At 39.1% G+C, this 12,178-nt stretch overlaps 1 protein-coding gene across 1 annotated transcript in view; it reads right to left on the bottom strand.

The window, feature by feature from the left end:
- LOC124256394 (reversion-inducing cysteine-rich protein with Kazal motifs-like) overlaps positions 1–7,671 on the bottom strand; it is an 82,878-nt gene extending 75,207 nt beyond the window's left edge. Inside the window, exons 1-2 of the mRNA XM_046690400.1 lie at positions 7,534–7,671; positions 5,256–5,314 (exon numbers count right to left, since the gene is read on the bottom strand). Of these exons, the coding sequence (XP_046546356.1) occupies positions 5,256–5,314; positions 7,534–7,588 (114 nt within the window). The 5' untranslated portion in view covers positions 7,589–7,671. The remainder of the gene's footprint in view (positions 1–5,255; positions 5,315–7,533) is intronic.
- Positions 7,672–12,178: the final 4,507 nt, after the last annotated feature.

Genomic DNA, 12,178 nt, shown 5'->3' with positions numbered 1-12,178 from the left:
ATGTCTCGTATACTACAAAATGACAACTGCGTGATGGGAACTGGTCTGGTGTATGAGTACACATCCTCTGCTTCATATCAGATGACTTCCCGATCCTTTGACAAAACACATCACACATCACTACCATAGGGAATGTTTTATCCTCAAAGACAAACAGAACATCAGGACGTTTTTTCCGAGAACACCAAGTTATTAACTTGACTTCATCTTGAGCAAGTCAGACGTAAACATCTCCAGACGTAGATTGGGACTTTTTGATGAACTCTTTCCAAACAAAAAACAAACAGTCTTATCTTATATGTTCATCATCACTGAAGTATTCTGTCAGAGAAAGTGCTGAGAAAATTGGTTGTGATGCTTACTGGGCAGTACCCTGATGAAGGTCTTACAGAAGACATCCCAAACACATCTTTGAAAGCTGCTCTGGGATTATTTGAATTCTGGGTCCCAAACAACTTCAGAAGAATGTTGACGCTGCCAAACAACGCACCATCCCCATCAACAATGATTATATGGTACTGCTGTCAACATTTCGTACCCCTTGCCAAAGAACCAAAATTTTAAAATGGGTTCCACCTTCCTATCCACTGTACATTATTTCTAGACAAAATATTCTTCCATGCTTACCATAGCTATCATTTTAATAGGAGTGGTGGTGTAGCCCAGTGGTTAAAGTGTTCGGTTGTCACACCGAAGGCCCAGGTTTGATTCCCAAAATGGGTACAAGCCCATTTCTGGTGCCCCCAACCATGATATTGCTGGAATATTACTAAAAGCAGTATAAAACCCAACTCACTCACTCACTATCATTTTAATAAGCACTTACTGTTATTCCTGATTATTTGGGGGAAATTTGTAGGAAATGCACAACAATGCCACTAAATTAATCCTGATCTTACTACACAGCTGACTAATTTTAACGGCATTCGTTCGTAACTATTAAAAGACCCGTGAAGATCCGGGGTAGAATAGGTCTTCAGCAACCCATGTGCTTGCCATAAAAGGCGACTATGCTTGTCGTAAGAGGCGACTAACGGGATCGGGTGGTCAGTTTCGCTGACTTGGTTGACACATGTCATCGGTTCCCAATTACGCATATCGATGCTCATGCTGTTCATCACTGGATTGTCTGGTCCAGACTCGATTATTAACAGCCTGCCCCCATATAGCTGGGATATTGCTGAGTGCGGTGTAAAACCAAACTCACTCACTCACTCACTCATGTAACTATTAAATAGCTCTGACCATTATCAAATACTAAACACATACCACGGCACTCGACCAGGGCTCCAGAAATTTATTCAAACTATTGAGTATTTGCTCACGTTGTTATTCTCATTGAGTACTGACAATTTTCATTTAGGTATCAAAAAAATTATTTTATCTGTTTATAGAACAATGAGGCCTTTATTTATTCTGCTTACCTGTTTCATGTGAAGTGTAATTTACATCAGATAATGTGCTAGCGCTTGTTGTATATTTCTACGTAACAATAAGGCGATGTCGTGCTTTTGTTCTTTATTCAATATAGTAGTGCTCATGCATGTGATGAGCACATTCGATCAGTTAATAAGGATCTATTGAGAAATACAGGCATGTAAGCTGAAATTATTACATCGAGCAAAAATTAAATTTTGCATTACGTACATGGCCTGATTATGCTCAATATTTTTCAAATCCAAATAATACTTAGAAATTTATGGATAACAACTTCTTCTATTTTGTGAGGGCCACATTTCAGTACAGATTCTTGTATGGTTGTCATCACAGTCACAAAATAAAGGAAGTTAGGGACCGTTCATAATTTATGGCTAGAGGGGTGATGATGATTTTAAGGGGGGTCACCCATTTGGTTCTGGGAAGGTAGGGGAGTCATAAATTTTGTACACATGTTTCTAGGGGGGTCAGCAATTTTGTACATAAAAATATTTAAAAATTACGCTTTAAAAATATGGAAAGAAGGAGGGGGGTCATTGACTTTGTACATGACATGCAGGGGGTCACTTACTTTGTGCATAAATTTAGGGGATCATTCACAAAAACTGGGATAGAAGCCAGAGATATTGCTATTTCAGTATCAAACACCACTCTCCAAATTCTTTAGCAATCATGATTTCTGATGACTTAATAATATCGTGATGAAACAAAAATGTCCTCATCGTTTTGAAAAGATTACAACAAAATACTAAAGAGAAAGTGTAGTCCTAAGGGTCCGTTCATAATTTATGGCTAGAGGGGTGATGATGATTTTAAGGGGGGGTGTCACCCATTTTGTTCTGGGGAGGTAGGGGGTTTCATCAATTTTGTACACATGTACTAGGGGGTCATCAATTTTGTACATAAATATATTTGAAAATTATGCATGAAAAATATCTGAAGGGGGGGGGTCATTGACTTTGTACATGACATGCAGGGGGGTCACTTACTTTGTGCATAAATTTTAGGGGGGTCATTCACATTGTACATGCTGCTCCATTAAAATCATCATCACCCTCCCTAGCCATGAATTATGAATGGTCCCTTATAATCCATAAATTTGTCAGTATTGTACTTCCCAACTTCTAGAATGCCACTCAAAGAAGTTATCCAAACCAAATAAGTGGATAATGGGTTTAGTTTGCATATTTTACACAAATCAGAAATTATTCATTGTTGCATATTATCTGTGTGTATTGAATCCATTAAAAAGTGGGAGACAGGATATCAATCTTATCTAGGACCTTCATAAAGTTGAGGTTGACATAACTGATTCTCTTCGGATTTATCTGACCAATCAGATTTCACTGACAAAACTAACACGTTAAAAAATGGAGATAAAATATAATTCCAGTTCATGTGCCTGCCCACTGTTTTAGGATAGATAAGAAAATACAAGGTCCATACATGCTACCCTAAATATAGTAGACATCCCACAGTTTTATCACTGCTGCACATGTATTTTTCTGTGAAATTACAAAAAAACAGCAGTGTAAAAATATTCAGTTTTTCAACTCTCTCCACCACGTCTACAACTAGACTTGCACAAGTCTCTAAGGTAATAATTATTTAAATGATAATTTCTAAAAATTATAAATATTCCTCTAACAGACTGTCCTCTTATCTAGACTTGCCTCTGGAGGACTGAGTTACTATACATCCATGGGCTCAGCATTCAGTACAGCCTTGGAGCAAGGCTACCATACAGTGAGTGAGTGAGTGAGTTTGATTTTATGCCGCTTTTAGCAACATTCCAGCAATATTACAGCGGGGGACACCAGAAATGGGCTTCGCACATTTTACCCACGTGAGGAATCGAACTCGGGCCTTCGGCGTGACGAGCAAACGCTTTACCCACTAGGCTACCCAACCGCCCCACTACCATACAGCCACCATCACACCATACTACACTGTATTATCTAAACGAATTAATTTTTTGCATGTGTTTCCTTCTTTGTTTGATGAAATACATCCCAATAACTACCAAACATAATTCTACATGTCAAACATCCCAGTACACAATAGATATACACAGATAGATTAAATGCTTGTTTAAAACATTAAAAAATCGAACACCCTCTGCCTCAAAATTTGATGCAGATCTAACTATGTAATAATTTTCTTGTGGCCTAAACATGCTAAGTGAGAAATACCACATACACTCTCTACCCTAGCATTTTCGAGTAAAAACTTCAATCCACAATAAAACCAAAAGCAATAATATCCTTTAAGATATTTTCATGTTTAAATTTATTGTAGATGTATGAATTCCTCTGTTATAATAGCCAGGAAATTAATTATGATATTCCTGATTTCTCTTTTCTAGAAGCAATGGCAAGTTCCAGTTCATGAAAAGTGATTAGAATATGCCTTAGAGAGTATAAAATATAACAACATGCGTCTCTTGCAAGGATGCTTATCAGTGAACCAGATGTGTAAACATCATTTGTTGATTCTGCTCTGTTTCTGTGTCTATATTTGTACATTCTAAACATGAAAAATTATTTTTAAACTTCCAGAAAATACACAGAGATGAAATGAATTTATTTAAACAAATATAAAACTACTGCATCTAACACCATAACACCACTGTTAAAGATTATAAACTAAATAAGGTTAGTTATAAATTATGTTTCATAAAATGTACATATAAATTTCATTTCATAAAATTTTCCAAAATTTAATTAAAATTACAAAGATTTATACATACTATCTAATAAAGAATTTTAATTAAATTATCACTCCTGTTTAAATGCATCTAAACTCGAACTTAGTTTCTCAATGGTTATGTTAAATCTTTCATTCATCGAAACACGAAGATCCGATTTTCAAACAGACAACTTAATAACCAGCTCTAGAAATGTCAAACTGGAATGACAGTTTTAAACAACGTGTTCTTGTGGGAAAATATAACTGTGTCCGCAAAAGGGCTCATATTTATGGAGGCATCCTTTCAGACCAGTCAAAGTAATGATATTTTACAGATATTTAACTTGAAAGGGTATTTTGTCTTCTTTCTTTGAACCATACAAGATTAAAGAGCTGAAACACCTGATGACAAGAGGGTTCTAGGCATGACAGATATTTCTTTCCCTTTTGAGCAAATTTTTTTAGGATAGGGATATGAAAAATATGTAGGAAAAAAAGTATACAAAATTGAAATTAAAAAAAATAAAAAATTGTTTTCCTCCACAATATATTTTTTAATGAAAAATACAAAAGTGATAAGTTAGAAATTTTAACCCAAGGGTCATGACCACAAGCTTGACCAACATGTAGTAAAACCACTGAGAGTTCAATGTGGGAATAAAACACAATCCCAACAGAAATAATACCATGGATTTTCAAAAACCTCTCAGAGAAGTATGACTACATTAAATTCCCACACACTGCCGAACACAACTCCCCACAATAGACGAAGGAAACAAGAGCATTTTCAACTGCCATAAAGGTCGGTATTCAGGTGTACGTGTTACCAATGTCGGCAGTAAATCATATATACAGTGTCAGCCACAGCCTCGATCTACAGGGACTGCCTCAAGGCTAGTCAGCTGACATTGTCTTTGTCTTGTGGCCGCAAGGGCAACTCGCAATCAGAAATTGATTCATATCAACAGCATAAGGCTATAATTGATTCGCAAAGCTGGTGTTAGATAGGAGAGATACACGGGCTCATAACCCATAAATCAAAGCATTAAACTCTCGGGCTTCATTGAGCATCGCAAACATCCCTGGGAATCGCCCGATTGTTGTAACAGTAAAAAGACGAGAAATCTTACCTGCTGACAATAGTACTTGCATGTTGTGTGACGTCCCAGGTTCGAGCAGCACACCGGTGCTAAAAAACAATAAAACAGCAGGTCTAAGTCTCTCTCCTAGTTACACGGCCATAAACAGCCTCGTGTCAATTCCCCATTACAGGCTTAGGGTCATACGGCCCTCGCAACCATTTATATTACTTAGGAGAGTGGCCCACAAGTTTGTTCACATTGGGAGATGTATGTACATTGCCAGGTGACTGACATTTGGGTATGATCATTTTGTAAGTCCGACCACAAACCGAAAAACACATATCAGCATGGTAGAGTAAACAATATGCCCCATATAACAACTAAGGGGCCTTAAAATGATTTTTTATTGGATTCTTCTGCTATGAGAGTAAGTTAATTTCTAATTTATGGTCAGTTTAAAACATTCTTCCTGTCCTGATGGTAGACCGGTAATGTGGACACAATACTGAAGTACATTCGAAAACTGTCAATAAATCACAACTATTTTAAGAGAAATGAACATTTGTATAATTTTTGGAAGGAATATATCTCAGCTTAGAATAAGTTGGGTTTTTTAAAAACGCAACTTTCATGAGCATACAATATGACATAAATTTAGTTAGGGACCGTTCATAATTTATGGCTAGGGGGGGTGATGATGATTTTTATGGAGAAGCATGTACAATGTGAATGAACCCCCCTAAAATTTATGCACAAAGTGACCCCCCTGCTTGTCATGTACAAAATCAATGACCCCCTTCCCCCTTCAGATATTTTTCATGCATAATTTTTAATTATATTTATGTACAAAATTGATGACCCCCAGGTACATGTGTACAAAATTGATGAAACCCCCTACCTCCCCAGAACAAAATGGGTGACACACCCCCTTAAAATCATCATCACCCCTCTAGCCATAAATTCTGAGCGGACCCTTAGGACTACACTTTCTCTTTAGTATTTTGTTGTAATTTTTTCAAAACAATGAGGACATTTTTGTTTCATCACGAGATTATTAAGTCATCAGAAATCATGATTGCTAAAGAATTTGGAGAGTGGTGTTGGATACTGAAATAGCAATACATGTGGCTTCTATCCCAGTTTTTCTTGGATGTCATATGAATGAAGTTATCAATATTTTAAAATATGCATGTCAAATACAATTCCTATAACTTGAATCGAATGACATATATTAACATAACTAAAAATCCTTGACACTCTGAATTAAAAAAGTGAAATTTGATGCAAATATCACATCCCTACTACTATCTGGTAAAACATTATCTGAATCATCAAAATACTGGATTACAAAATTAATTAGCGGACATGTCACGCAATATATTAAACTAATAAATTTGAGAGCGTATTGAAACAGAGTTATCTGATTCAGCATTGAACGGGGAAATCACTGGTTGCATTGTCAGCTAATGAATGCCAACTATCTGTATATTGAAAGACTAGGCATGTCATTTAATTGATGAAAAGGAAAACAGTAGCATCATTTACTAATGAAGATTATTTAGTATGTATCTGAAGAGGGTTTGTTTGCTTGATTGATTAAGAAACGATACGTAGTGATGCTTGCTAATGAACGTTAATTGGCCTGTTTATCGAAGTACTGTACTGTCAGTGTACGAGGTGACTGGTGGTTGTCTTGCTCACTAATGAATGTTAATTGGATAGTATATCGAAGAACAATCTCGGCATTGTGACCGTGAGGTAGAGGTAAGGCGTTGTTGAGGCACCGGTATACGTGTGAGCGTTTGTGTTATGGTGCCATGCTCTTCTACACACACACTCTGTAATGTCAAGCCGAAATCACGTTGAAATTGTTGTGTTGGGAAAAGACAATTTTGATCGCAATTCGCGGAAGTAAACATACCAGGCCGTTGAGAGGGACACGATCGGCGGAAGTCGGCCAGTCAGTCGATTGTGGTAGTGGAAATTGACAAGTTTGATGAGAAAAAGACATCGGCACTGCATGAAGGGTTGCAGGAACCGAGTGTTAGGGCTACAACAGTCGTCCCGATACAGGGTTGCCAACGGGTCGTAACAGGTGCAGAAACTACAGTTCAGGCCAACAAAATGTCACAGAAAGGAACCACAAATGTGACGTCCCCGATTCAATTCAGGCGACGGGGATTACTAGCAACAAAGCGAACATATCCTTCTATATAATGCGCCGTCAATGATAAACAAATCCGCCATTACAAAAACGCCGAAGCGCTTCGCGAGCAAAGGGAGTCCAAAGAAAGCGTGTGTTGAGGGTACCAACATCTGACCTTACCTTCGGAATCGGCGCAGGCAACAAGTAGAAGCACAGAAAAATAGAGTAAATTCATGTTGGAGTAAAAGTACGTCCTAGTACATCCGTGGACATGATTGAAACACTGACTTCTCACACTAGACCCGACCAGCGCCTACATCCTACACAACAATAGGCTGTTCCATTCTCCTCCTCCGCTAACCACACACCGGCTTCCCAGGCTGGTCTATTTTCCTCCCTCGGAACTTTTCTTGCAATAGGAATTCGCTGTTTCTCGCTATGTAAACTTGACAGACAGATGGAAATGGAATTTTATTGGTAGATCTCACTGGCCCTTTGTCATTAGCTCGCTTGAGGTGGAAAGCACGCCAGTTAGACGAATAGGGGGAGGCCAAATTACAAAACATGTACTTTTCTCCAGTTTCTGTTTACTTCTAAATCAATTCGCCGGGCTAGACACTTCTCATTAATATCATCAGCCTGATGTGATTTGTCTTTTGGGCTTAACATTTCGCATTAAGCAAATGGCAGCGCGATTTTCTTACAATTTTCAAATTACCCAGTGCAGAAAAGTGCATTTTTAATGTAGTTTTATTACACGATTTCCATTCCTCCACCCTGAGAAACTAGTACCAGCCTATGGTATCCGTTGGGAATTTTTTTTCAAATACAGCTTCCAGTGGCCTGTGTCTGTTTGTTCAGGCCTGGCTCTATGTTGTAGATCTCTGTTGATTCATTAAGCAGTTTTCTCTCTGGTCGTCGTTTTGAATCCGGCCGTGACAGAACCAAGTGTGGCCTAACGAGCTACTCCAGGGCTAGTGTTTACCCTCCCATCGTCCCCACATCCCTGTACCCACTCTGTCTGTGGAAGTACTGCAGTGCGCACACACACACACACACACACACACACACACACAAACACACACACACACACACACACACACCACCAACTCGCTTACTGTTTTATATCACACTTTACTCGCTTAACGGTCCAATCTTTCGTGCACTATATTGCTAAGAGCGGCGTAAATCTCTCTCTCTCTCTCTCTCTCTCTCTCTCTCTCTCTCTCTCTCTCTCTCTCTCTCTCTCTCTCTCTCTCTCTCTCTCTCTGTCTCTCTCTCTCTCTCTCTCTCTCTCTCTCTCTCAAATTGATTGATGTTAAACGCTGCACTCAACGATGTTTGACGGTGGTCTGTGGACATCCGATTCTGCATTCGACAATCCAATGAGATCCCGTATCCCCCCCATACGCCTGGGTTGCTGAAAACAATTCTCACCCGGATCTTCATGAGTTCCTCTCTAATATTGATGACTGCAATCTGCCATTGTGCACATTTGTGAAATTATTTCTGAATTATTATTTTTTTTAAATTCTGGAATCGAATACGTCCAGTGGCCATATTTTGTTGTAAAACCACAGACAGATTTATTTGTCCAGATTTCCGGAATAATTTTCCTAATGCAAATAGCAAATAACAATTCCAATATACTACTATGTGTCGTACTTGTACGAGTGAGTGAAACGACCGACAGTCTTCAATCTATGTTACTACCAACTATACATCTCCAAAGAAATTTATGTATGGCTGTAGCCAATATGTCACATCAGATTAACTATAGTATTAGGCTACGTTAGAATAGGATGTTCTATAATTATTTTAATAGTATATTTAACTGCGGGATGACACATCTAACATCGCGGGGACTAATTATATCTGAGAACCATAACGGGAAAAACTGTTACAAAACTCTAATGACAACAAAATATTGAAAAACATATTCTTTAATTCCACATCTATTGAAATTCGTCGTTTCCATAGCAACATAGAATATTATATACAACCTTAAACAACCATCCATTTAGTCCCTTCGAGGGACACGTGTAATATCCGTAGCAAACGTTGACGAGTATATTGTAGTATCACTACTGTATTCCGAACACGCCGGTCTCCACGTGAATCTATTTTATTCGAACCCACTATCTCCGAATCCTGGTGCGACAAGGTACACAACTCACCGAACTATATTTTTAACCCCAATAATTCCGTAACTGGTGTCCAAATGATTACTACCAACGTCAATATATTGTAGTATCACAAGTATGGTCCGAACCTTATATTGGATTCTAACAACGCTCATCGGATCCTGGTACAAATAAGGTATATAATTCATCAAAGTGAAACAGTTGTTATCGCCGAAGCAGTATAACAAACTCTGTTACAGACCCGAGCGCAGGCTGACATTTAATCCCAGAAATATAATTATCTTATTTAAAAGTATATATCTGCAAAATCCAGATGGCACTAAGGACAGTCCTTACTTCATTCTCCAGGGCCTAGGAGACATAGAGGTTATATCTAATTAACCAATCACCCGAATTCCACCCCTATCTGTATTCATCCAATCGCCGAAAATTAAGAGACTTGAGGGTTCTTGAATACTCAAGGGTTTCTTTAGCACCGTTCCAATTTATTTACACATAACTATGTATGCATACATTCGGGGCTATGTATATGTTAGTCTAGTGCCCCTATCATGTATTCTTGTCTTGATTTAAGCCAAGTTGAAATATCCCTGATTGTAAGGGCCGGACAGTGTCCCTTGTATTGGAAACACACTACACTATTCCACTATAAATTGATATCAAAAGTGTTATTATTCTCACACGCCAACCACTTTCCGCTATGGAAGGGGCAATTAGAGGTTTGAGACTACAGAATTAAAAACTTAGATAAATACGACCACAACTGACAAGCGGGTGTTGGCCGCTCGAGTGCCTGTGTAAGTGCAGGGTAATCATTCGTTTCAGAGTTGAATTTGTGCTGTGTATGTGAGTCGAGCTGAGAGTACGGCGTGGACACATTTTATCACCATTGTACTAAAAGGGTCTCATTATACAGCTCTCGGCTCTATTCTTCACTTGACTGACACTCCTCGGTACAGCCGAGTCTCCCGGACTCGCCTGGGTAGGGAGGGTGGGTGTCTAGATGGGTGACGTTAAAAGACGAGGGGTGGACGAGGGGGCTCTGATCCGACTCGCCTGGGTGGGGAGGGTGGATGTCTAGATGGATGACGTTAAAAGACGAGGGGTGGACGAGGGGACTCTGATCCGTACTCGCCTGTCTAGATGGGGGACGTTAAAAGACGAGGGGTGCATGGACGATGGGGCTCTAACCCCCCAGTCTCGCCTGGGTATAGGGTGGGTGGGCGTGTAGATGGGAGACGTTGAAAGAGGAGGGGTGGACGGTGGGGCTCTAACCCCAGACTCGCCTGGGTATCAATGTCTAGATTTCCACAGTTTCTGAAAATGTAGAAAGTTTCAGGGCTCCTTTTCATTATATTTTATGATTATTATTTATGAACCGTTTTCTTTTCTGTCATTTCAGAGACTAGATGTTAGTCTACCCGTCTGTTTTAGTAAGAAGACAACATTCACTCTAAATATTGGATCGGCATTCTTGAAGTTGGCGAGTGAATTTAGAAACATTCGACTATATGTAAAACATGATTCAATTTGTATTTCAACATTCCAAATACACACTACCTCATGTCATGGCCAACACCCTCACACAGTTTTGAAAATTATCGATAGGCCTCAGATATTGCAAGATTTGTTTTTTCATATGGCTGGAATGTCAAGGATTTTTGCTGAAAGAATGGCTATTTTCATAACCACGCCATGCTCATATTTAACACCACATGTTGAGTTTTATCGCGATTTTTTCCTAAATCAACACCCGAATGATAACGCTTTTCCGCCAAGGTTATAGGGTGTATTTACCTACACCGGCAAACATTTGCGTAACGAGCTGCTTGAAGTCAATATGTTTGCACCGGCCGAGAATTAGACCAGTTTTCTATTAAACGTGTTATTGTGTGTGTGTTTGTTTGTGTTTACTTCTAATTGTCTCACCGTCCACCCTAACTGTAAACAGCCACAGCACCCGTGAGATGCTTCAACACGCTAATGAAATTGACAAGTGACAGGGACATTTTTCACCTGATCATCATCGGACCATCTAGCGCGGGTTCGCTTGTGCAATATCCCGCTTCGTGAATTTGACAAGTATGCATTGCGTGGTGAGAGAGAAGGTCAGGAAGCTGTCTGCGAGTTTACAATACCCTTGAATGTGTATTGGTTAATTACCGTAGTAATATATTACTTACTACGGTATAACATTACCGTAGTAATTAATACCGGATCGAGGAATTTATTAAGTAAGTTATCTGTCAGACATGTTGGTTTGAGCGGCAATTAACAGGTAACGCACTCGTGTTATACGTGCTCATCATCACAACGTGTTTTTTAAATACTTTTGTTTCAATTCTGGTTTATATCGCATTTTTCATAAACATTTTTTTATAGTTTTGTTTATTTGATACTTGTTTAACGCCGCACTCAGCAATATTCCAGCTATATGGCGGCGGTCTGTAAATAATCGAGTCTGGACCAGACAATCCAGTGATCAAAAGCATGAGCATCGATCTGCGCAATTGGGATACGATGACATGTGTCAACCAAGTCAGCGTGCCTGACCACCCGATCCTGTTAGTCGCCTCTTACCTTTGTTTGTTTGTTGTTTAACGCCGCACTCAGCAATGTCCCAGCTATATGGCGGCGGTCTGTAAATATTCGAGTCTGGACCAGACAATCCGGTGATCAGC

The sequence above is a fragment of the Haliotis rubra genome, unplaced genomic scaffold (genome assembly GCF_003918875.1).
Source record: "Haliotis rubra isolate DU_JTF1 unplaced genomic scaffold, ASM391887v1 Scf627, whole genome shotgun sequence".
Lineage (NCBI taxonomy): Eukaryota > Metazoa > Mollusca > Gastropoda > Lepetellida > Haliotidae > Haliotis > Haliotis rubra.
This window is presented reverse-complemented; position numbering and strand designations above follow the sequence as displayed.